Source organism: Neopelma chrysocephalum, unplaced genomic scaffold (assembly GCF_003984885.1).
Source record: "Neopelma chrysocephalum unplaced genomic scaffold, ASM398488v2 Primary Assembly neopelma1_96845, whole genome shotgun sequence".
NCBI classification, from domain to species: Eukaryota; Metazoa; Chordata; class Aves; order Passeriformes; family Pipridae; genus Neopelma; species Neopelma chrysocephalum.
The window spans coordinates 805,107-829,165 of NW_020925488.1; the positions used below are offsets into that span (position 1 = coordinate 805,107).

Genomic DNA, 24,059 nt, shown 5'->3' on the forward strand with positions numbered 1-24,059 from the left:
CTGCTGTTACCCTTGGGAAAGCAGCTCTGCAGGAGTGACTCCCAGGCTTTCCTCTTGCCAGTGGAGTTTGGTTCTTATTTTTCATTTTTAATAATGCAAATCCATAAGACTTTGTTTTTCTCTTCAAAGCATTTAAAAAGAAGCGGGGGGAAAAACACAACCTCAGTCACAAGAGCTGGATAATGACCACAGATCTCAACTGATAATTTGTCTAACACAAAAAGCATATTTCCTGCTGTAAGGGAGGGCACCACTGGCTACACTAATGCCTCAGACTCCATCTCACTAGGCAGCGTGTCAGGCGTAGCACAGAAAGCTCCTCTCCCATTTCTAGTCCTTGGTGTCCGTGCTGCAAAGCCATACATGCCTGCTTTCCTCTTCATACTCCCAGGTTCAGTCAGAGTGGCCTCTCTCTGCACCACTTAACATGTGTGTGAGACTTTTCAGGATTAGGGCTTAGGCAGTTCAAGACTTCATGGGCAGATGCCTTGGTGCTGGGCTGACAGCGTAGTGTTGCTGTGCTGTTTCGTCTGGGGAGCATTGCTGTCTGTCTTTAAAGAAGATCACAGATGCCCCAAGCTGCAGGATTTTTTTTCCCTCTCCCATTTCATGTCTCTGAATCGAAACAATTAAGCAAATGCGTGCTTTGGGGCTGGACTGTGACGCTCATGTGGGAGGGCTCTTAGTCTAAACTAGCTTCATGTTTGCACCAGTTACCCCCAGCTGTCAGGGCTGGGAAACAGATGCCCCCCTCCCTTGGTTGTTTCCTAAACCCAAAGCAGTGGCAGAGCTCCACCTGGTAACCTGACAGGTTGTCTCTTCTGTTTTGTTGAAGAAAATCCCAGATCTGAGCAGCGAGGGTTGGTCAAGCAGTCAGAAGAATCCTCTGGACGTTTATGAGAATTTGGGGACGCCCCAAGGACTCTGGACTGGTGGAGAGGTAAGAGGTGTGTTAAAAACCTTGCTCACCCAATTTGTACTTGATTGGTGTGCTCTGGACTACCTGGGTGTGGTGGGTGTGCAGGACACATGTCTTCTGGTGAGGATGGCATTTATTAAAGTGTGACAAAAGGCTGCTCCTGGTTCCGGTGTGTGAGCAGCCTTTTGGCTTCTGTACAAAGAGGACAGATGCTGACAGTGATTATTTAGAATGTGGAGGGCCAGGTTTGCATGAAGAGCTTGGAAAATGCATGTCATGGACTGCACATGGACAGTATCTTCATAAAGAACTCTCCCACTTCAAAGCCCTTTGGGCAGCTCAGAGCTATATCGTCTAACCAGGGGAGCAGAGGTCCTGTTGTGGCTGAACCACTCTGGAGCAGGTAAGTGTCACCCTGCCCTGCTTTGTGATGGGAGGTGAGGTGCCACCTCTCATAGACAAGCACAGCTTGGAGCTCTCAGGTCTGCTTGGTATTTTTTATGCTTCCCTGCCCTGGGAGGCTGCAGCATCACAGATGTGATGGACCTCCATGGGCTATGCTTGAAAAGGGCTGCATCCTCTTAGGAGACCAACACCACCACCAGCCATGATCAAGAAATTGCCTCACCTCTGAGACCTGTTGCATATGTGCTCTGTACGGGGCTGTGGTAACACAGTGCTGTTTGAGGAGGGATTTGGGGTCATTTTCTCCAAGCCACAAGGACCCTGGTGGAGCAGGGAAGGGGCCTGTGAATGGGGCTGCCACGCTTGGGAACACGGAGCCTACATAGCCGTGCTGGGGAAGCCAGTGCTTGCTGATGCTCTCCTTGAGAAATGAAAATGATGAATTAAAATTTAACAAGTCTCTAAACGCCAAGCAAGGACATCTTAAGTAGGAATTGTCACCGTTTGACTAGCGCAGTCTCTCACTTAGACACTAAAACTGCATGACTTTGGTTACATTGATCTTGGAAAGCAATAGCTTATACCAAAGAGGAGAAACTGTTAGCCAAAATAGCATGAAGCCTCATGAATTTTCCCTGTGCTTGTCCCCTGCCCTCTACCCCCGCATCATGCTTCCCAGGAGTGTTTTGCTTCCCCTTTAACCTTGGATTGGCGGAGTCCCTTATCCTCTGAGCCACAAGCAAGGACAGAAATGCTCCCTGTGTGCAAGGCTGAATGTGGCCTCTGGAATTAAAAGGTCAAGGTTAAGGACCTGCAGGGGTGGACAACACCTGATGGAGCCACAGCGGGAACGGGCTGGGGTCTGGGCACGCAGAGATGCTCTACAGCAGCAAAACCCTGCCCTTGACTTTGCCTGTTAGTGGCATCCGTGGAGTGGCGTGGAATAAGGACTCCTTCCCTCCCCATTCCTCAGTGTGGATCAGCCCACCCACGGGACTCCTCGCAGCTCTGCAAATAGAGCAGCTCGAGTAGGGTACATCTCTAATAATACCAATTACTGTTACATGCTGGCTACAAGGTACACTGGCGGTAATGGGATCCGGGGGGGGATGAAATGAAAGCGATGTAATATGGTGAGATAAATTAGTGTTGTAAAATTAGCCATTGGTCTAGTCAGGGATCTGACAAATGCGTCGCAGCTTTGGTACAAGCTCTGAGCGCTGCTGAATTGGATTTGGTGGCCCAGAGCAAAGCAGATGGGAGCAAGGGAAAAAAGAGTTTGAGGGGTCTCCAAACACACATTCTAACGGTTAATGCTGCTTGTTTTTTCCTCGGATTTGCTGAATGATATGTCCCCTGATGCCTGCTTGTGTGTGGCAGAGGAGGAGTAAAATCCCAGCTCAGAAGATAGGCTGTTGGAGTAGCTTGAGCCTGGCAGAGAGATGGGAAGGGGGTTAGAGAAGCATCAGAAGGCTGGTACTCCTGCCAGCCTTGGTGCCTCAGCTGCCTGTCCCTGCTCTGCATCACTGACTTCCTTTCCTAGGTTTGCTCCCAAAGAGACCATTGGTAGGGTTCAGGTGGGATGTCTGACAGGCAATTGCACATGTTTTAGCCTTGTAGGAAGGGTAGAAAACTGGTTTCTGCTTACCATGTTGCAGCCTGACCTGTTTTCCCATACCTGGATGGGCTCTGGGGCAGAAGGATTTTGCTCCCACAGCAAAAGGATTTTGCCTGTTGACCAAGAGTGTGCAGCCAACTCCTTCCAATCCTGATGCACACATTATTCTTCACCCTCTGAGGCAGAGCATGGAAGCCAGGAAAAGGTTTTTTGTGCCTTATGGAGGATGGGAAAGGGATGTGGCCAGTTCCAGTGGGATCCTCTTCCTGGTGGTTCATTAGGAGAGGCTTCACTGGAGGGATACAAACAGTCCTGCCTGTGAGCGATGGACGGCTGGTGAGAGCCTCTTACAGATTTGTAAATGCACCTAATTGCATGTTTAATGGCTGACGCATTACACGGAATCTGGGGAGAGGCAGACATGATTTAGGTCTGGTTTGATAAGGCATGTTATGTGACTCACTATACTAAAAAAGGGAAAAAAAAATCCTGAATATGCTTTGTAGTGCCCTGCAGTGGAGCTGTGGGGGTCAGGGCGCTGCAAGAGGTTCTGTGCAAGGCCTCTCCAAGTCATGCCTTGATGGTGCAAGAGGTATGGTGGGTACCAGACAGACATGCCTCCATCAAGGGACCTACTTGTCACATCCCTGGGGATGAGTTTGCAGAGGCCAGGCCACTGCCCTGTGTGGTTTTGCAGCAGCACCAAGTTGAGCAACAAATCCCAAGGGATTGTCTCAGCACTGCCTGGAGCATCCCAAGAGACTTGAGTTAACTTGTGTGCTGAACCCATGTGGATGGAGACCTGAGGAGACAAACTGCAGTTTGTGGGAGGTCATGCTGGCCTGTGTCCCTGTGTCCTCCTGCTGTCCTCCTGCTGCAAGCAAAGCACAAGGTGCAGTGGTGACACATTTAAGGTATTTCAGACCCCAGCCAGCCCCAGTTTAAGTTGTCCTGGCAAAACCAACGGGGTGGTGAACTGTGGCAGGGAGGAAGCTCCTTCCCATGACTTTGCTGCAGGAGAAGCAGTGATGTGGGACCGCAGCAGGACATTGAGCCGGTGGTTGAAGTGCCAGTAGCAGCATAAATAGAAATACAACTTCTCGGTTCCTTGTGCAGCAATGATATATCTTGTTTCTATTGACTTTCTTAAACCTCTAAAATACATTGTAGATTGATCAACAAATCTGCAAAAAGCACCTTTTTTTTTTTTTTTAAAGTCTAAAGCAATTTTCTGCCTGCTCCTTGTGGTTGGCTCTGAGCAGACACATGTTCTCTTGTCCTATTTGAGGCTGGCATGCTGCCATGGTGGTAGGAAGTTTAGTAATACTAGAGCTGGATCGATTCAAGCCCATTATCTGTGCTGCCTGGGACTCGGTGGCGAAGGGGAAAAAATATTCTTCCCAAACGCATCAAAGCCCTGTGATAAGGACATACAGCTCTATTTATAGATGGATAGATGTCTTGCCAAAGCTCCTCTGCTGTCACTTGATTATGCAGTTTCTGAGTACTTAGCAATGTTTGGGTTGAAGAAATATGTTGTATCTGGTGGCTGAGGTGTGTCCCCTCCAGGCACAGCCCAGAGCGTTAGTACTTCAACGTGGGCTTTGTCCTTCCTCCAGGTAGGGACAGTACTGTCCTCCAGACAGTAAGAATGAAGTGGCTGAGAGGTCTTGTAGGTAGCTGTGGAGTCTGTGACCAAGACAAAGTCTGACCAACAGTCCCTCATCTTGTTCTTGCATTTGCACAGACTGACAGAGACCTCAAAGCTCCAGAGCAGAATGGCCACAGACGTTACATCAGAGCAGTGTGGCTGCTGAGCTGAGGGTTCACAGCCTGAGCATGGAGATCCTCCATCTCCTGGGATACCTGGCTCTCAGCTGTGCCACCCTCCTAGCAAAGAGATTTTTCCTACTATTCACTCTAAACCTCACAAGCAGCAACATGTGGCCACTGACATATCATATGTCATGTATTTTCCTTCTTCATCAGAGACCATCAAGGATATTGGAATTGGGATCAGCCATGCAAACTGCATGTTTGGAGTGGTTCTTCAGGCCAAGTTAGCTCAGGTCTTGCAGTGTATGTACACAGACATGTTCTGTGAGTGTATGATTTTTGAGGGTGTGGTGGAAAGGGTGGAATGAAATGAGTTAGCAACTCCAGATTCGGTTCCTGGTGTGAAGGAGCGCTTGTGCTCATGTGATAGAGTTGCTCTTCATTCCCTTCCATATGTTGCTCTGTCACAGTAGTCATGAATTTGGGATTGGGAGAATGATAAATGGTTCATTCTGCTTAGCTTTGAGTGTTGTTGTTAAAGGTGCTGTGCTGACTTTCCCTCAGTTCTGACCCTAGGAAAAGCAAAGAGAAGTTTCTCCTGGCATCCAGTGAGAACCTTTTGTTTCAGCTATGCCCACTGTCATTCATCCCCTTACTATGTGTTGCTTTGAAGAGCTTGGCTAAGTTTTCTGAACAGCTTCTGAGAGTATTTCAGTGGCCCTGACCGAATTTCCTCCAATTAATCAACATGTGCCTTGTCCTAGGGCTCCCAAAACTTAAGAGCAGTGTGTTGATGTGGTCCAAGTGCTGCATGACCTGCTGGCTGTGCCTCTGCTCCCCCAGCCTAGCCTGCTGTTGATTCCTTTGCTGCCTGGGCCCGCAGCTGGCTCGTGTGGGGCTTGCTGTCTGCCAGGGCCCACACTGGCACAGGGTGGGTGTTCCTATGCCCAAGCCCAGCACCAACCCACAGCAGTGAGATGGAGATTTCACAATAAGTGCTTCTTTTCAGGCCTTGCTGTATTGTGGCTCCAGGAGGGAAGGAGTTGTCCATGGGTAGTTTTGATGATTAACACCTGACATCTTTTGGGTTTTTTTAACACGTCCTCTTGGTCAGGTGCAGGATGGTTGCATGATGGATTCTGGCTGTGTGCCATTCCCAAGCCTGGGAGAGAGGATATTTCTCCTCCCCAGGGTGTCCATAATGTGTTCGCCTGCACGGCTCCTGCGGAGCGCTCCAAGCATCCTTTGCTCTCCGCTTGGTTTTAGTCTGTCTCCAGGGTGCCGCTTAGCCTTGCTCATATATTCCTCTGATGAGTGGGCAAGACAGGAAGCAAATACCTTTGTTACAAAACCACATATGGGCTTTCAGTGGGTGATGACACTTCCCCAAGCTATCTGTCTGGTGAATGCACTTTCCCTCCTGCTTGTTTATATTCACAGGAGTGTTACTTGGCTGCGCAGGTGAGCCATAGATGTCAAGAAAGATGTCAGTGTCAGGAGAAGGCTTTAATGCAAGTCTTCCTGCTGTTTTGTGTGATGGATGCTGGATGAGACCCCAATGTACTGAGGACCATGGGAGACAGAAGGTCTGCTGGCTCTGGCACAGGAGCCATAGCTTAGGAGAGTGGCAGCAGTAGTGCTGGAGGTGACATTTTGCAGCTGGCCTGGGGTGCTGATCTACAGTGTGACTGAGATGATAATTCAGTATATGAGGGGTCTGATGGAGGCAAGCTGTGTATTCCAGCTAAAAGAAATAACCATCAGTAAGAGGGCCTGTACTCCCTCTAAAACCATTTCAGAGGGTGTCATGGATGCTGTGAGTCTCATGGCTCCTGGAGGGCCGTGGTGGTGGGTGATGCTCTGCACAGTAAAGCTGGAAATCGTGGGGCCACAAATGTGGAGGTGCATTTGCCTGAGGGAGGATCTGTCCCACTGAGCCATGGGGAACCATTGTCAGCCTGGTGGTGGGGATACGTCTGTGTAAAACGGGCACCTGCTGCATCAGGTGGAAGGGAAGAAGTGCAGACCTACCTCCTCGTAGTCCCCCTGATGCCCTAGGAGGCTGGTTGGAGGTGGGGATGTACTGGAGGAGCTGTTCAGCTGCAGTGGAGATGGGCAGGATCCCACATATAGGTGGGAAGAGGAGTGAGGGGCTCAACTGCACACAGCTGGATCCCTTCCATGTCCATGGTGCTCCCAGGGTCATGTGTGCTCAGCACCAGCGAGGCTGTTCCAAGAGGAGGGGGACAGCAGCATTGATTGCACCCCTTAGCAATGTCTAATGTATTATTTCCCCCTTTATTTATTTCCTCCTTTTTAAAGCTCTGGATAGCTCTAGGAAGCCTCCACTGAGGCCCCATGTCTCCAGGGCAATTTACAGCACACACTAGTCCCTCAGCATTTGTTACAGCCCCCGATGAGGACACCTCAGTGCTGCCCTTCAGTAAGATCACATATTACCGGCTCTTTTTTCTTCCTCTTGCCCTAAATTGTTGCACTTTACATCGAAAAGGAGGGGCATGCACGTGGGGGCCAGCACAATTTATAGATCAGAAATTTATATGCTGCTGCAACGCTGTATTTTTTCCCCACAGTGACACTTTATTGCCACAAATTACCAAACAGGCAAGGTTATGCAAGTGACAGCAAGCAGAGCTGTAAAGGACAGGAACAAGCGGCAGCAGGAAAAGTACCCAAAGGAGAGGGGGAGGTCGGGCACCAGGCAGAAATAAAAGGAGGCGGGATAGGCATCAGAAATCAGCTTACCTTACAGTGGGATGTGTGGGTGAAACCTGGGAATCGGTATGCCATCTCCGATGCATGGGCATGCCATGGGGCTGGGAGAGCAGCTGGTGGTCTAGGTTTGGATTCTGTAAATCATGGATTTTTAACTTTCTCCATCCCCCACCCCTGTCCCCCTAAAGTTGCCAGGTCCTTCTGCAGGATGCTTTTTTTCTGAAGAAATGGCAGGGTTTTAGTTGCTGAAGGTTTTTTCCTTGTGTTCAGGGCAGTGTCACCAGGGAGAAGCATCCTTAGAAAGTGAGACTTTATCTTCCCTCTAAGCGCCCTTCATCCCTAATAAGGTTCAGCCCATGTCAGAGGTTCTTGGGAGGTGGCGGTGTCCCTGTGCCTACCTCTGCACCAGCAGTGGGTAAAACCCTGAAGCAACTTAAACCATACTGAACAGACAGATTCCCAGAGATGGGAATCGGCAGACTCCCATCTTGGGCTGGCTGAGGTCTCGTTGTCATCCCAACCATTGCACCAGTGGAGTAAGGGCACCGCTCTGGGCAAATCCCAGGAGCATTGTGACTCCTATGAGTAAGTTATTTGCAGTCTTATTTTCTCAGTTTTGCTTTCAGCATTCTGCCTATGTGCTGTAGGGACAGTCAGGTCATCCTCTGGCTTCATTTGGGCATCAGGCTTGGATCTGGAGGCTGAAGGCCACTGGCAGAAACTTTTCTGCCTCCTTGGTAGAGGGAGCCAGGTGCTGGGGGTAGGGGGGCAGGCAGCATTCAGAGAGTTAATAAGAGTTGTTCTGCCATGAAAATGGTTTTCTTGCTGTATTTTCTTGCTTTACGGTTGTGGGGGAAACAAGTGTCCCAGGCTTGCCCTTTGGTGGGACAAGATGGTCACTTGTGTCCACCTGCATTAATACACTCGATATCCATGGTGGTGTGTGGGGCACAAGCACCAGCCCTTGGGCGAAGGAGCGTCCATTTCGCTGCCAAGAGCCTGCGGCAGCTCTGCTGTGACCTGCTTGGGCCCTGGTTGAGTGACTCTGTCTGCGCCCACTCACCCAAGTTAGATCAGCTTAACTTCAAACGAACGTAAAAACCGAGAGGTCCTAGTTTGGCAGAGGTATTAAGGGTGCCTTTGAGCTGGAGATGCTGCTCAAAGCTGACGGGGAGCTGTCACCCTACTGTTCTTGCTAAAAACACTACCCAGAGGAGCTGAGAGCCGCAGAGGCTCTGGAGACACAGCCAAAATTGCGTAACTTGCAGAAATGTGCTACAACCGTGGGGCTTACCACACCAGCCCTTGGGAGAGCCAGCAATTCCATGTGCCGCCCTCCCTGGCAGCAAGATGGAGTGGGTTCAGGGTGCCTTTGCACCACAGTGGACCATTGCACAAGGCAATTTGAGTTGTCTGTTCCTGTACTTGTAAAGGATAATTCCTCTTGAATCCCAATGCCATAAGCCAGGTATTTAATCTTGCTTGAAGGGGGCATGTCTAACGCATGCAGGGCATCACAAACAATAGTAAGCAATCAATAGGCTAAATCTTGAGGTCTCTTACCCAGACTTTGCTGGAGTAAAGGTTGACAAAGTGCTGAGTAGTTACTCCAGACTTCAGCCCTGAGCTGAGGGCAGAAGTGATTGACTGATTTATTGATAATGCATTTCACTATGAATCTAGCCTGTCTGTTAGTCACAAATACTCATTTAAGCATAAATCGTGGTCTGCCATGAGCAGATAGCTTCTCCTGGGCAAAAGGATTTCAGATGAATGGCTTATTTGGTGAAAAACAGTTTTGGATCAACTCGAATAGCTTGTGTTTCTGTGTTGTGCTTGGCAAATAGCCTCAGCAGAAGAAAGTGAAAGCCCACTTGTGAAAAAGATGAAGCACTGGATTTTTATATGATGTTTAGATCTCCTTTCCAACTGGTTTTAGGTTTTATTCCCAAATCAAAAAGCCAGACCAGTTTCAGATGATTCCTCTGAAACTCCTTTTCCTTGCTCTCTGAAACCCTTTTTCCTCACCCTCTGTGCCTGGCTTCTGCATCAAGACCGGCGACACATGGCACTTCTTAAACGTCTGTGAACCTACACTTCATTTATTTTTAGTTGGCCCAGAAGCGTGAGGGCTCAAGCGCTGGCAGGCCTTCATTCAGGGCTGCTCAGTTGTGATCTGGGATGTGTAAGGCTGCTAAGGGGAAGCTCTCGCACCCCTGGGTTTGCTGCCACAATGGGGGACTGGGATTATCCTGCCTCACTGGACCCTTGGAAGTCTTGGAAGGGAGGTAAAGCACCTAAGAATGCCTTCTCCATCATGCAAGGTTAGGCAAAGCATTAGCTGTTCCTGCAACAGAAAAGTGTCCAAGCCCTTTGGAGGTGTCTGTGGAGTCACCTTCACTCCAAACTCTTAGCAGCTGGGACATGGCTTGCTTGCTCCCCTGTTCTCGAATCATTATCCTTTTCTTGATCCCTAAGCTGAGTAGTTTCTTACTAATTCAGGGATACAACCATGCTACTCTATCACCTCCATAGCTGGGTTTTTTTCCCTGTAATGTTGCTTTTTCTTGATTTAAGCCTGGCTGCTGATGGCTACCTCTGCGGTGGCTCCAAGAGTCTGTGCTAACTGTGGCAGCACGTGGATGCATCCGTGGTGGATGGTGTAGGAAACCTCTCAGACAGATTTGTGCGCGTGTATTTGCCTCTCTCACTATTTCCTGTTAATTAATGGACACTGGAGTCTGTCGTCTGTAACGAGCACTCACTGGCGGGTGATAAATTGTTTGCATGACAAGATGGCAGTGAAAGCTGGGCGAGCTGCGGCTGTCGGCGCTGGGCTTGGGAGTGAGGGGTGAACGTCAGTCAATGTCTGGATGGGAAGAGGGATGGTGAAAAGCCCAGCAGCCAAGTGCAAGATCCCCGAGGTATCCTGCCTGCTCATGCTGGAGGAACCCTTGCTGTGGGCTCCACCAGAAGAGCAATAGTGGTGCACCAGACCCCATGAGTACTTGGCAAACCCCAGCCCCATTGATGCTTTCTGATGCGGAGAGAGGAGGAGAAAGGGGCTTGTGTAACAGTGGCCATCCCTGTTCCACAGGGTTGAGCTAGAGCTTGTAAAGATACACTTGGTGCAAGCCCTCCTGACCCACACTGGGTTTTGCTGCCTCTCACACCACAAAGAAGGCACTGTGCCAGGGCCTGGGATCTGTTGTCCATCAGTGCTACGGCTTTCAGCAAATGCTGCCTGGTTGCTGGGGTGCCCTGCAGTGGTGCCAGCACCATAAATGCCATGCATGCCTTACATGCTGGCACCACCGTGCTAATGGTGGCACGAGGCTTGGCAGGGCATGTCCGTGTGGGACCAGTGCTTTTGGTCACCTCACTGGGCAGCACTCATGGAAGCAACTGTGTCCATACCACCTGTAAATGGGTTTCAGACCACCAGCAAGTGGTGGTTGAGGTGGTGTGTTGCAGAGTGAGGCAGTGGTGGTCCTTGTGGATGTGCGGGGGTGCAGGGCTGGACATGACGGATCCAAGCTGCTGGTGTTCACAGTGTTCAACAGCCTGTTCAGTCACAGTTCTGAGCCCAAACTCTGAGACCCACATAGGAGACACATCCTAGGGAAACAGCACTGCCACCAATATCCACAGTCTCCTGGGGAGAAGCCATGGATTAAAACTGATTCTTGCTGTGTCCCCTCTGGAGCACACCACACATCCTGCACACGGTAGATCCATCTCCATTTCAGCTGGCACACTGAAGTTGAGGTTCAGTCGTCTGTTGTGCTCACTGGGACACCAGCAGGCAGAGCAGGGATCCTGCCTGGGAGGACAGCGTGGGTCCCCGTGGGATCCCTGCACCCCTGGGACCTGTCGTTCTTCCCACGGTGCAGGGGTAGCAGTCTGCATTTACTGGGGAATTGAATTATCTGCTTCCCCGAGTGGAGAAAATAATAATACTAAAAAAAGTGCCTTCCACTGGGTCATGAGCCATTACCTCGAGGGGCCCTTCATCAGCTGATGAATTCTACTTAATAAAATAAATACTGAGAGAAAATGTAATTGGATTTCATTTATTACCCAGTTCCGCCTAGCAGCCCCAGATTATACAAAAGCAATTAGAGAAAGCTCTCCATTAATAGCTATCTTCAAGCCGCCCAATGGGTTCATTCCATCAAACCTTCTGGCTTGTGTAATTTCCTTTCTTGGAGCTCGCTCCTGGCTGGGGGAGGATGTGGGGTGCACAGCGCCATTGCCAGCAGCCTGTAAACAAAAGCAGCCCTGTCTCTAACACTTCCAGAAGCATCATCTTCCCAAGCATGTGGCTCAGCCAAAGGGTATCCTGGTTTAGGGCGAGAAGCCAGAGCACCTGGGCAGTTTGGCATCAGACTAGGGCTTGGTTGTGCCTTCCCTGGGATGAGCGCATCCTTCCTGTGCTTGGCATTGCCACACGGTGGATCTCTCTGTGCTGCTTGTCAGTGGGTATGCAGAGTCCCATGGGGGCATAGGGTGTAATGCTCTCCACCTGAAGATGTGGCTGGTTCTCTGGTGCTGATTTTTCCTCTAATGCCAGCAGGTTGCATCCCAGCTTTGGTCTCTGGCAGGGACACAGAATACTTCTGCTTCCTTGCTGTTTTTTGCTAGGAGCACAAGGAGCGCCTGGGACAGCTTGCTAAGGTTGGGTAGAGAAATCTGTCTCATAGCAGCTTTCTAAAAGTCTTATGGCAAAAAAGGGAGGCATGCTTGAGGACAGCCACAGGGCACAGACAGATGTCTGGCACCTGTGTTGTCACTGCAGACAATGGCAGGTTAATCTGCAGCAGAGACTTAGCCTGGTATCTTTACTCATAATCCCTGTTTACAGTGGTGGATAGGGAGAGATGCTGATTGATCCTGGTGCACAGTCAGTGAGGAGTACTCCAGGGTGGGAGTAGTAAGGGATGTGTACATCCCTCGTGTGTGTAGCATGTGTGTGTACAGCTGTGAGAGGGTGCGACCCTCTCCCCCACTCTGCCAGCACTTGCAGCCCTGGAGAGAGGTTGTCCAGCCATGCTGGCTGCTTTTGGGTCAGTCTCATTTTTGGAGGGACTGTATTTTTGGTCCACCACATCAGATCTGGGGACTGGAGGAAGAGAAAGGATTGTGAAGGTTGATTCCCTTGCAATTTGAAAGGAGATGAAGGATTTTGGGGGCCAGAGAGGTTCTTGGCTCCTGTCTGGGATGCGACATTTTCTTCTCATTCTGGTTGTCACCCTGGGGAGAAGCCAGCACCCTTTCAGCTCAGACAACCAAATTTGTTCCAGCTGATGTTTTGATGGAGCCAGAGTGGCTCATCAGGGATGCACTAGCATCCCTCATGCTTGGGAACCGGCACTTGGCTCTGGCATCTTTGGTCACCCCTGCTGTGAATGTGCTCTCCTCCTCACTGCCCCTTCCTGTTCACCTTTCCTGGCTCACTTTTCATCCCCTCCTTTTCATGCCTCTGTGGCTTTAACATCCCTGGCACAAGGTGCGGGCAAGGGTAACAGCACAGCCAGGAAGGAGCTGATGTTTAGTTTCAGACAAGAAACAACATAGGGCATAATGCAACTGGAAAGGTGAGGGCGGAAAGATGGGGAAGGGCGGCAAGGCTGTGTGGCTCTTCATCTTCATTTACAAGGCTTTTGTCTGTGGTCTTGCTTCCGTGCTGCTTGCTGGCAAGGGAAGGTTGGCTAGCAAGTGAAGGGATCTGCGTAACTGATCCTGCTGGATGATGAGAAAATCAGAAGGGGGTTTATTGGGGGAAGCAAGTGTGGAAGCAGGGAGATGCAGGGAGGTGATGCAATGGAAGACCCAAAAGGGGCAAAGAGGGATGCTCTACTTGATGGGAGATGGGATCCCTGGCAAATGCCTTGTAAATGCAAGCTGTCTGCTTTTCCCCCTAGAAGAAGGAGAAGTGAAGGGGAGGGTTTGAGAGCATGAGAGGGGAGTGGTTGATGCTAATGTAACTACAGAGGCAGGGAATTAATTTTGGCTGGTGAGGTAAAGGGTGGTATAGGGCCACCTTGCTCAGAGAAGGAAGAATTAGAGCATGATATGTTGAAACTGTGAGTTTGTGAAGAGGGCTGAGGTGTGGGAGTGGGTGGAGACCTTTCTAGCATGGAGTGAAGGATGTGTAAAGATCAGACACAGGCTGCTGGGCTGGTGCTGATGTTCCCTCATTCCCAGAGCAACAGCTTGTCTTTGGCCTGGGGGATAACCTTGGGCTCAGTTCTGAGATGACAGAAAAAGGTCCAAAAGAAGTAAATCCATCCTCCGAAGAAGAGTGGGGACCTGAAAACTGCTTTTTTCAAGCCAGCCAAATGCAGTGAATGCATTTTTTATCTCATTGTTTATTTTTCACAGGGGTCTTTTATTTATACCCCCTTAACATCCCTACCATTAAAGCAGCCTTATTAGGATGCTGCCCTTCACCAAGGAACTCTGCTATCGAAAAAGAGCATTAAAGATTCAACAAATAGCTGAGAATTGGGATTGATCCTAACCTCCCATAAATGGGAGTACCTTCCCCCATTAATCAGCCTTGGTTTTCACTTACAGGATGATGGCCTCAGTGCTACACTTCTTCAGGACTAAAAGCACGTTAAATATTTATCACAGCTGAGTATTCACTTCCCCCGCTATTGCCAACTAAGATCCACTGCTTAAGCCTGCGTTGGCTTGACAAGTTGCATAGTGAGGTGGCATGCCATTAGGAAACCTCTTGTGCCAACGTGCTCTGCTCATTTGCTGCCCTAAGCACACAGAAATGGTGGCATCTCTCATCTTGAAGCATGGTCAGCACGGGACTGTACTATAAAGTCTCTCTCCTGGCATTTTGCACTGGTAAATTAAACATACTTGAGTTTGCTCTTTAGCAGAGACTGGGTCATCCACACTCCTCCGTGTCTCAAAATAGGATTATTGCATCCCAACTGCTCTGTAGGAATAGCCCCTGGTCTGTGCTGAGGCTTTGCACCATGCCAGGGGCTGTGTTAGCAGTTCAAGTTGTGGCTGTTTACATTGCAGTGCCGGGAAGCATTTCCCAGTTTACGACAATGCTCATGGCTCCGGTGTTGTCCTCCCGTGCTGTAAGGATACAGGCAGTGCTCTGCCTTTCTGTATCGTGCTGGGAAAGAGTTCTTATTGCCTGGTGAGTCTTGAAATGATGACAGGGTGTTTACTGATCCAGTTGGTCTAAATGTATGTAGATACAGCCTTGGTAACTGTGCCAGATGTGCCGTAGCATTTTGGAGAGCAGCTATTTTAGGAGCATCTCTGGAAGCTGCCTTTCCATTTTGCTCTCCAATCTTGTGCTGCATTTCTTAGAAGATGGCTCTTGACTTTGAGAGTTGCTGATGAACCTCAGAGGTTGGAAAAAGCATGGGCTACTCCATACTGGTGCCCTGAGGTGCTGCTGTGAGCAAGCCCTGAGCCATGATGTCCTGTTATCTGCTAAGGAAAAGCTCCCTGCGACGGTGGACAGTTTTGCTTCTGCACTGGGCTCAGTTCAGACTTCAACTGGCCAAGTCCAACAGCTGAGATTGAGCTGTTGTTGCTGAGTTAGTGCTTATTTTTTTAATATATTTAACTAGTTGGCATCACCATGATGCGTCTCCCTGTCTTTGCACACACACATCCCTCCCCCCCACCGCCTCCAGTTTGAGTTACTGATGTGCGTAGCCCTGTTATAGCCGTTTACATGTACAGGCGCACAATGTGTTTCATTATCCTTGTATCAAACTTGTTTTGCTGCTGTCACGCACCAGAAAAGTTAAACACGTCTGATCAAAGGCATGTAAACACAGCTTCAAAACAAATGCCCTCGAGTTCTGCCAAAAGCACAGAGCTGTCTCCGAGCAAATCATGTCTCATATTCCCCTGCCTGCGCCTCCCGCTTCTTCTCCAAGTGGGTGTGTGATGCTGCCTCATCTCAGGGAGCCTGGTGGGCTGCTCTTTGCAGCAGGGAAGGGTTGCCCACTGGTTGAGCAAACTGCAGTGGGGATTTGCACCAATGAGGCAGCTGGGAGGAGAGTGGAGCCTCAGCCATGGGGCATGAAGGAAAAGCTTGCTGTGTTTTTGCACATGTGAGGCAGCAAACCACAGCTGGTGGGTCGTGGGAGAGCAAAGTGTGATATGAATTGGCTGGAAATAAAGGTGCTGAGTGTGCTTTTTCCAGGTCTCCCCTTGGGCTCCGGCTAGTGTATTATCCTGATGCAGGAGCTGGAGGATCAGGAGCATCCAAGGCTACTGCTGCCTGTGCTCCCAGGGCATCATTCTTGGGTTTGGGCTTGGCTTGAAGCAGTCAGCCAATTGCATCCTTTGTGGGATGAGAGGGGCCGGGCAAAGGAACTGGGGATGGTCATAGACCAGGAGCTGCTCATGCTCTGCTGTATTTCCAGCCCTGGGCAGGCAGGGAAGGGTGAGGGGAGGTGAGATTTGCACCCCTGGCTCAGGGACTCTGGTGTCACTTGATCTCCCATGAGATTGATAAAAAATAGGGGATGCTGTATAGTTGCTGACAAGTCAGGTTTTCATCTTATTAGAGGCTCAGGGAGGGCTGGATATGCATCTTAAATGCGGGTGGAATTCTGTGGGCTTTGCAGCCTCTGAGGGCAGGTGTTTTTAGAAAACATTAGCTCCTTTCAAATCTGCCAGAAACCTATTCACAGCTTGGCTACCAGCACGGCCAGCGAATAGTTTGGGAATTCATGAGCTTGTGAACTGACCCGGACTCTGCATATGACTTGCACAGCGTCTTTGCCAAATGCCTTTGAATAATGGACATGTCAGAACCAGATGGGGTTGCAAATGGCAGGTTATTAGTGCCTGCTGCCTGTGCCAGGCAGTGCTGCACGTGTGTGCAAGCACGCAGCGAGCGGCACTGCCGTGTGCAGGGCTCATCCTGGGAGCGAGGGCAAGTGGAGTGTCTGGGTGGCTGCAGGTAAGGTTATCCAGTGGGTCTCCTTCAGAGCACCTAATGGTGTTAACAGGGGAGATAAAAAACTCAGTCGTCCTCCCACGTTGCTGCTGGACAGTCCCAGGCAGGCTGCGAAATGCCCTGCAGGCAGGGGGGATGTGGTCAGAGGTTAACGATGGTGTCAGCCTTCATAAATCATCCCGAATGAGACCTGGGAAAATGTTGGGTTGGAGCTCTGATGCATGGCTTGGCTGAGTTGTCTTTCCTTTACCTTGGGCTTTTTATTCCATTTGTTTTTTAGGATTATCTGGGTGAAACCTTTGTGAGGCTGAAGGCACTGGAGGCTCTCCTGAGTGGAGAGGGAACCTGGGCTCTGTCTGGCCCCTGTTCCTGGCACAGGCTGGCTGATGTGCTGCAGAATAAATTAATTTCCCCCCTTTTATTGCCCCTAAGGAAGTAGCTCATGTGTCCCTCGGATGACAGAAATCTTAGACTGGAGGGTATTGCCTGTGTTGTCCTGTGGAGGAGCAGCATTCTCTGTGCTCACTGATGCTGGGTTTGGGATGACTCTGAGTAGAGCCTGAACCACAAAGATTGACTGTTCCAGTGATGCCTCTGGGCAAGCTCCTGGCTAGCCAAAGGGCTGCAGGGACCTCCTCTCAAGCTTTCCTCCCAGTCCTTCTCACTCACATGGGAACCACATTACGGGGATGCCACAAAGTCCAAATGTTTCACCTGGGAGAATCTTGTGCAGGAAGCAGGACTCCAAATAAGTCTTGCAAGGTGGGAAGATGGAAAAGAAGTTATTGATGTCCTCACAAAAGGCCACCTCTGGGGCTGGCAGTGGTGGGCTGCTCTAGGCTGTGTGTGGTCCCTGCAAAAGCTTCCAGACACCGACCGGGATGCTGGGAGGAGTGAAGCAGGGTACAGTGAATACTCCCTCCAATTTATTATTTATAAAGTACTGTCACAGCCCTGGAAGTGTTGGGACTCTCAGAAAAGCTATAGGAATGTACTAATTAAAGAACACAATGGGAATGTAAATTGGGAAAGCTCCCCAGGGGGAAGCAGCCCTGGGGGGAGCTAATTTGCCAGTCCCCACTCCTCCCCTGCAAACTGGCTGAGACACTGGAGCAATTAAGGAGGAATTTTAGTGTTAAATATAATCTGGAATTGTGTTTTTGGCTTTTTTTTTTTGTAATTGGTTTATTTTTCTCTTGGGTAACTGTGTTTCCAATTCTGTAATTGGGACTTTAACCCTCTGTTCTGCTACAATAGGGGCTGGGTGGTGTTTTTGTGGTGGTGGGTTTTTTTGGAGATGGGAATGAGGAGAGGATGTTTTAGGGGATGGGGGTTGGTCTTTGTTTTGTGTTAAAAACAGATTCAGGTGACTGCCACCACCAAGGTGGCATGTCACTTCCTTGGAAGTCAAAGCTGGATGGAGTTGTCCCACAGATGGCACTGTGGGATCTTGGCAGCCTAGGACAAATTTGGAAAGCTCCCCAGGGGTCACTTTTGGGGTTGCTTTAGCTCCAAACAGATGTCATGAAGGGTATATGGCCCCAGGGCAGAGCTAGCCAAAGCCGATCTGGTAGGGAACAACCCCTAGCTTTGGAATCATAGAATCGCATAATGGTTTGGGTTGGAAAGGATCTTAAAGGTCATCTCATTCCAGACGTCCTGCCACAGGCAGGGATAGTTTCCAGCAGACCAGGTTGTTCAAGGTGCCATCCAACCTGGCCTTGAACTCTTCCAGGGATGGGGCATCCACATCTCCTATGGGCAACCTATCCCAGGAATAAAGTATCAATTGTCAAAGTTGTCTCCTGAAACCCATTCTGAGACTGTGGTATTTTTGGTTGGTCTTTTTTCTTGCCAATTTCTCTTCTGTGTAGCCTGGCTTACCCTTTTGTGCTGTTTTCACTCACCTTGTCCTGCTCAGGAAATACATGTACTTGGTATTATTTGACCTATGGCCAGTAGTGTGGGCTCAGAGTACTGGTTGTGATATATTTCTCCTTTTCTGTCAACTTCTTTTATACAGTCCAAGGAGAGAAGACAAATGGGGAGACTGTCACAGATGTGAGGTGAAGACATGCTAAGGGTATAGTGGTGAGCAAAAGATGACCATGAGCTCATGTGCTGCTTGGTTTTGGGTTTGTGGGTAAGCTGTTTCCCTGAGGCCAGGTTTGCAGTTGAGCAAAGGGTTTGTGTTCTTCGGCTTTGGATGTTTTGGTTTGTTTCATCTTGAGCAGACATTTTAGTGTGCTGTTTATTGGAGGGTCCTCAAAGATTGTAAAAGAGCTTTGAGAAGAGAAACTGGTATGATTATAACTGAGTCTGTGTGTGATGGCTTGGTTGTTGGATTGTTTTAAGATGGTGCTCTCAGGCAGGCAGCAACCAGAGTGTTGCAGGTTCCTCCTCTCTTTCTCATTTTTATTTTTCTGATTAACTTGAATATTTATCACATTTTTTCAATAGGCATTAGTTGCCTGAGATTCTCATCCATTGCTAGTTACAGTTGGCAAGGGTTTGAGAGCTCTCTAAGCTGAAAACATCATTGATGTAGATTCACATGATATGAGTACCCTCATATCACAGTAGGATTTTGTGTGGCTGTGGGGGCTGACTTGCACTAGATAAGCTAATGCTCTGTCACAGAACAGCATATCTGCTCCTAACCCTGAAAAACCTGAATTCAGCCAAGCATAAGGGTTGCACAGCATCCCTGTCCCCTCCCAGGGATATTGGGGAGGGGAGCCCCCATCCACCCAGCCCGCTGCAGCTGGTGGTTTCTGCTGCCACAGGCCAGGCTCCATCCCCCGGGTTGAGCCACAGTGCCCTGTGACCTCTTCGCTGTGGCTGCCCTGTGAGGGCCCAGCAGCTCTTCACCTCCTCTGCCCATCTGGATCAAATAGCTGCATGTGGTGAAAAGTTATACTGAGCCCAGGAGCTTGGAGAGAGCCCCTTCCCAGCCAGGGCTGGACAAGCTCCCCCTAGCCAGGGAAGGTGGATTGTCCAGTGGGGCTGCCACTGTGGTCCTCATCTCCCACCATGCTCCACATCTTGCACCATATTCCACACCTCCCACCATGGACTACATCTCCCACTGGGGAGAAATGGGCCCCGGGGTTTCAGCAGCATTCAGAAGATTGCTGCCAGGATCTGGAGCAATCCCAGCCATTTCCCTCTAAGCTTGCCTATATTTATTGCCATTTGTTCTGGTTTGTTTTTCTAAAAATAAAAGTTGGTTGAAGTAGCACAAAGGCTTGGGAGAAAACAGGCTGAGGGAGCCTGGGGAAATAAAGATTTAGAGATTGTGCTGGGTCCTCCCCTCCTCCTTACCCCCAACTCTGAAACATACAGTGGATTTGTGGGATTTAAAACTCTTCCACCTTTTTTTACTGTAGGGCCTACAGACTTCATTTATTACCCACAGTAGACAGACTGGGGAGCAAAAATAGAAGAAAAGTAGTATTTTGCCTATATTTGAAGGTGGGGAGGGTAGAGCTGAGAGTACCTTCAGCCTTCCTGTGCTTCACACCTCTGGTTGGGAAGCTGTGGTGGAGCCAGGAGCATGGCTCACACCTCTCAATCTCTGGCTATCCCTTTCTCTTCCTCTCCTGCCTGCAGTACCAGTGATGGTCTTTTAGAGACTGCCATGGGACCTGCTGACACTCAGGGTTGCATCCGGGTTCCAAACTGTCATTCTCCAATGTGGCTCTGACCAGCCTGTGCTGGGGCATCGTGTTCTCCCCAGACCTGATGCTGATCACTCTGCCTTCCTCCCTCTCTCAGCATCTGAAGTTACTTTCCTCTGGAAGAGAGGAGTCAGGAGTATGTGGGTGCTGATGGATCAGCATGTGCTTTCCTGGATCGGGGCCTTGCATTCCTCCTGCCCATCCAACTGGATGTCGGATCGCTCCTGGGCTTGCAGCGCCGGGGAGATGCTGCAGTGGGGGATGAGACCCGAGCAGTGCAGTGAGCCCTCTCGCCTGCAGCCACTGCCACTGCTTTTCTGCTGGCAAAGAAACTCACCACCCTTGTGGGGATAAATTAAAATCAAGGAGCAACTGCTGTGTACTGGGCTGGGTCAGGCTGGCAGTGGCTATCGGAGCTCAGTCCTGACCCCAGCCATCTCGTTTAACGTTCTGATCCGTGAGACAGCAGCTTCCCGCTGGGAAACAGCCCTCAGCTTTGCTTGTCCCGTCTTTGGGCAAGGGAGAAGCCTTCCTGGAAGCGGGGGGTCTGCGATCTCGGTCGGGGGCCAAGGTAAGTCACCTTCTCAGCGGGGTTGTTTGCACAGCTGCGGGTGGCCATGCCCGCTCCAAGAACTCCACATTCTTCCCTGCGCCGAATATCCGGGACAGGCATCCCTCTGCGCTCAGCGCACTTTCATTTCCGTCGGCGAGTTTGGGAAGCTTCACCGATCATCCAAGCGCTAGGGCTGACCCTCCGCCGGTGCTCTCTGACCGACAGCATCACGGCGCAGCCGACTCCAGGCTGCTCAGGGGCGCTGGCACTCCGTGCCGTGTGGGAAAGCTGCCCCGCACGCTTTTGAGCCGGCACGCAGTTGCTCCCGTCCCACTTGGCGTGGCTCACTGGCATCCAGGCTGTTGGGGCAGGAGGCTCTGTGCGACCCCAGGGCGCTGACAGCCTCCCCTCGCAGAGCCTCCGCTGTCACCCGGCGCGTTGTTTGCTTTCTCACCAGCCCTCCCGCCGACCGGCAAACCCTTCGCTGCGTGTGTATTTTATGGCGGTGCCTCCGGGACACTGACAGCCTGCTGACATCCGTGGGTTGTGGGTTTTTTCGTTTGCTCGGCTGCCTCCATCACCCCGAAACCCCAGCATGAAGCCCAGCTTCCTGCTCGCGGTCGCTGTGAGATTTTCATGGCTTCTCTCTGTTCTTTTCCTGCTTTGCAGAGAGCATTAATCCTGCCCTACTTGCCCTGAGACTCTGCAGAGTGGCAAGCCTGGCTCAGACAGCATGCCTGGAGCAGCTGCCCATGCTGGCCCTGGGATTTACTACAGGCAGTTTATTTTCCCAAGGAAGTTGCTTTCCAAGATAGCATCTGTTTTTTTATGAGGTCTGATCAGATAAGGTGGTATGTGTACAAACAGGGGGGTGGTGCTTTTATGTTTGTACATATATTTTAAAGTTTTATAAATAGCAGAGTGATGAGTTGCTTTCTTAGTCCAGAACTGCATCTCTTCTGCCTGTGGTTTTGCTGAAATTATTACTGAATCCAGAAAGCAAGTTGCTTCTCTGAAACAAGAAAAAGGCAGTATATATACTCATGTTTTGGAAAATACATATATTAGCAATAAGTGCTATTATTTTCTGCCATAATGCAGAATTATTCTTTAGGTGTCTTATTCACAGCACGAGAGGTCATCAGCTGTGGAGGTTATGGGGTAAAACCAAATACTTCTGCAAGCAACTTGCTGGCCCATTGAAGCTCTTCAGCAAATAGTAAGAGGCACAACATGTTCTTGGGGGCTTGGGCTAGGCTTGCAAATAATTTTCCTGGAATAAAAGATATTAGGGGTTTCCATGTGCATTTGTGGGCAGAGTTGGAGAGAGAAGCTTCATGCAAGTTTCCAAAGGGGCTGTGGGATTTCATCGGTGGGCAGTGAGGCCTGGGTGGAAAAAGCGCTAGATGGAAACTTGCTGTGGAGCTCCTTCTGCTTGTATTTGTTGCTCTTAAAACTTTGGCTTAAAGAAAGGAAAAGAGATATTAAGGTGCAGCTCTTGGCTGTTAGCTTTTGGAGGAATTTCTTGGAATAAAACTGGAGACGGAAAGTGGATTGGCTGAAAAGTATTGTAATGATAGAAGACAGGAGCGTGCTATCTGCAGCCCTTTCATTAATGGGTGGTTAATAAGTGATGTGCTAATGGTGTGTGGGGACCTGGTCACTTGCGGCTTCCCATCTGTGTAGTTTTAAAAGTATCTACAGAGCTGTCTCATCTCGTTTATATTTCAATGCTACCATCTCACCTCTTCCTCTTCCCTTTCTTCCTCTGTGTGCATTCCCTTATTTCATTCTAGGTAGGCTGCAACAGACCGGGTAGGCATCTTCCCTGGGCATGGGGTTAACTCCTCTGTGGGAAACCTGGCTGCCAGGGAGACCGCCAACATATTCATCTTCTCGGAGTCCCACCAGTGCTTTGACCAGCCATGAAATCCGCAGGGATACAACCATTCCAGTGAGACCTGCCCTCCTGTTGGTTTTCAGAGCAGCTTCCCCTTTCCCCTGCCTTTGTGCAGGCATGTCTGGATGCGAGTGCTTAATCCCCTCTCCCGCGGTGACCCCCGTGGAGCCCACCCTGCTGACAAACATAACACCAGGCCGAAGCCACCCCTCGGCACATCACCGGCTCCAGGATTTGTTTTTCATTTCCTCTCGGTCTCCCCTCTCTCCCACTGTGAGATGTAAGGGTTTGGCAGCAGATCCCATCACCCTCTTTGCTTTCCTGCAGAGAATCGTTTCTTTGGGGTGTTGTCTTAGCAGCAATGGGGATCTGAGCGGAAGCCACTGGATGTATTCTTGAAGAGGATGTGAAAAGCAAATGCTGTGTGACCTAACCTCCTACCTCCTCGCCACTCCCTGGGGGACCACAACCAGTTTCCCCAGTTCCTTCTTATTTTTGCTGTTCTGTACACTTTATTTTTTCTTGACATTTTTTAACCTATTCCTAGAAACGTGTACAGAAAGGGGAGACAAAATGGTACCCATGTGAGACAGATTGACAGTAGAGCTGGCATTTCCACTACTTTGGAGCAAGCCAGCATCAGATGGAGCCAAGGTTTTCTTTACCATATCAGAAAAACATTACCTAGTTCGAAAAAGAAAACCTACCAAAAAAACCCCATCTTCTCACTGATATACAGGATTACCAGCTGATTTAGCATCTGCACCCAGGCTTTGTTGCTCAACTAAACCTACGTCCTGGTGTCACTGCAGTCATTTCCAGTTTGGTACCAGCTGTCCTGCAGGCATTTCTGAAACAGTGCCCATGTTATGACAATGTGTTGCTGTGTGCAGGCACTGGTTTTTATGAAGTTCGGAGCTGCTGGTCAGGAGTGGATGATATTTCACATGATGAGCTTCTCTCCTTTCTGCTCCAGGAATTGACAGGAAGGAGTTCATGTAGAGGGGGAGGATTTTGGGGACGAGAAGCTTGTTGAGTGTGTGTACATGTTTATAAGGGAGAAGGGAGAGGTAAAGCCTTTTGATGGCTCAGTAAAGGGCCTAAGAAAATATAGCCCTGAGCTTTGACTGAAAGCCTGGGTGCTGCTTTACCAGGAAAATGCTACTTGCTGTTGTTTGTGCTGCTGCGAGATATTTACCCAGTGCCTCCTGCCAGCAAGTATTTACATCTCTCAGGAGCAGCTTGCCCAGCAGGAACCTGCCTCATGTTGCTGTTTCTGGCTGCTGGTGAGGCACCTAACCCTGTCTCCCAAGTATGAGGACACTGAGACGAAGGTGCTGGGCTCCCTGCAGCTTCATGGAGGACAGCTTGATGTGCCTGTGTCTCCTACTTAGGTTTTTCTGGGGACACAGTGTTCTCCCCAGAGGGCTCAGTGGAAGCAGGAGGAAAACACTTCCTCCTCGTTTTTGGCTTTTGATTCTGCCTCCACTTTTGCTTGCTCATCTGCGGTCCT

The 24,059-nt window shown here is 49.9% G+C and overlaps 1 protein-coding gene across 3 annotated transcripts in view; it reads left to right on the forward strand.

Moving 5' to 3' along the window:
- Positions 1–24,059, forward strand: part of CNTFR (ciliary neurotrophic factor receptor) — a 201,996-nt gene that overhangs the window by 49,602 nt on the left and 128,335 nt on the right. For all 3 annotated transcript variants that reach the window (XM_027670423.1, XM_027670425.1, XM_027670424.1), the window contains one exon: positions 836–940. In XM_027670423.1, the coding sequence (XP_027526224.1) occupies positions 836–940 (105 nt within the window). The remainder of the gene's footprint in view (positions 1–835; positions 941–24,059) is intronic.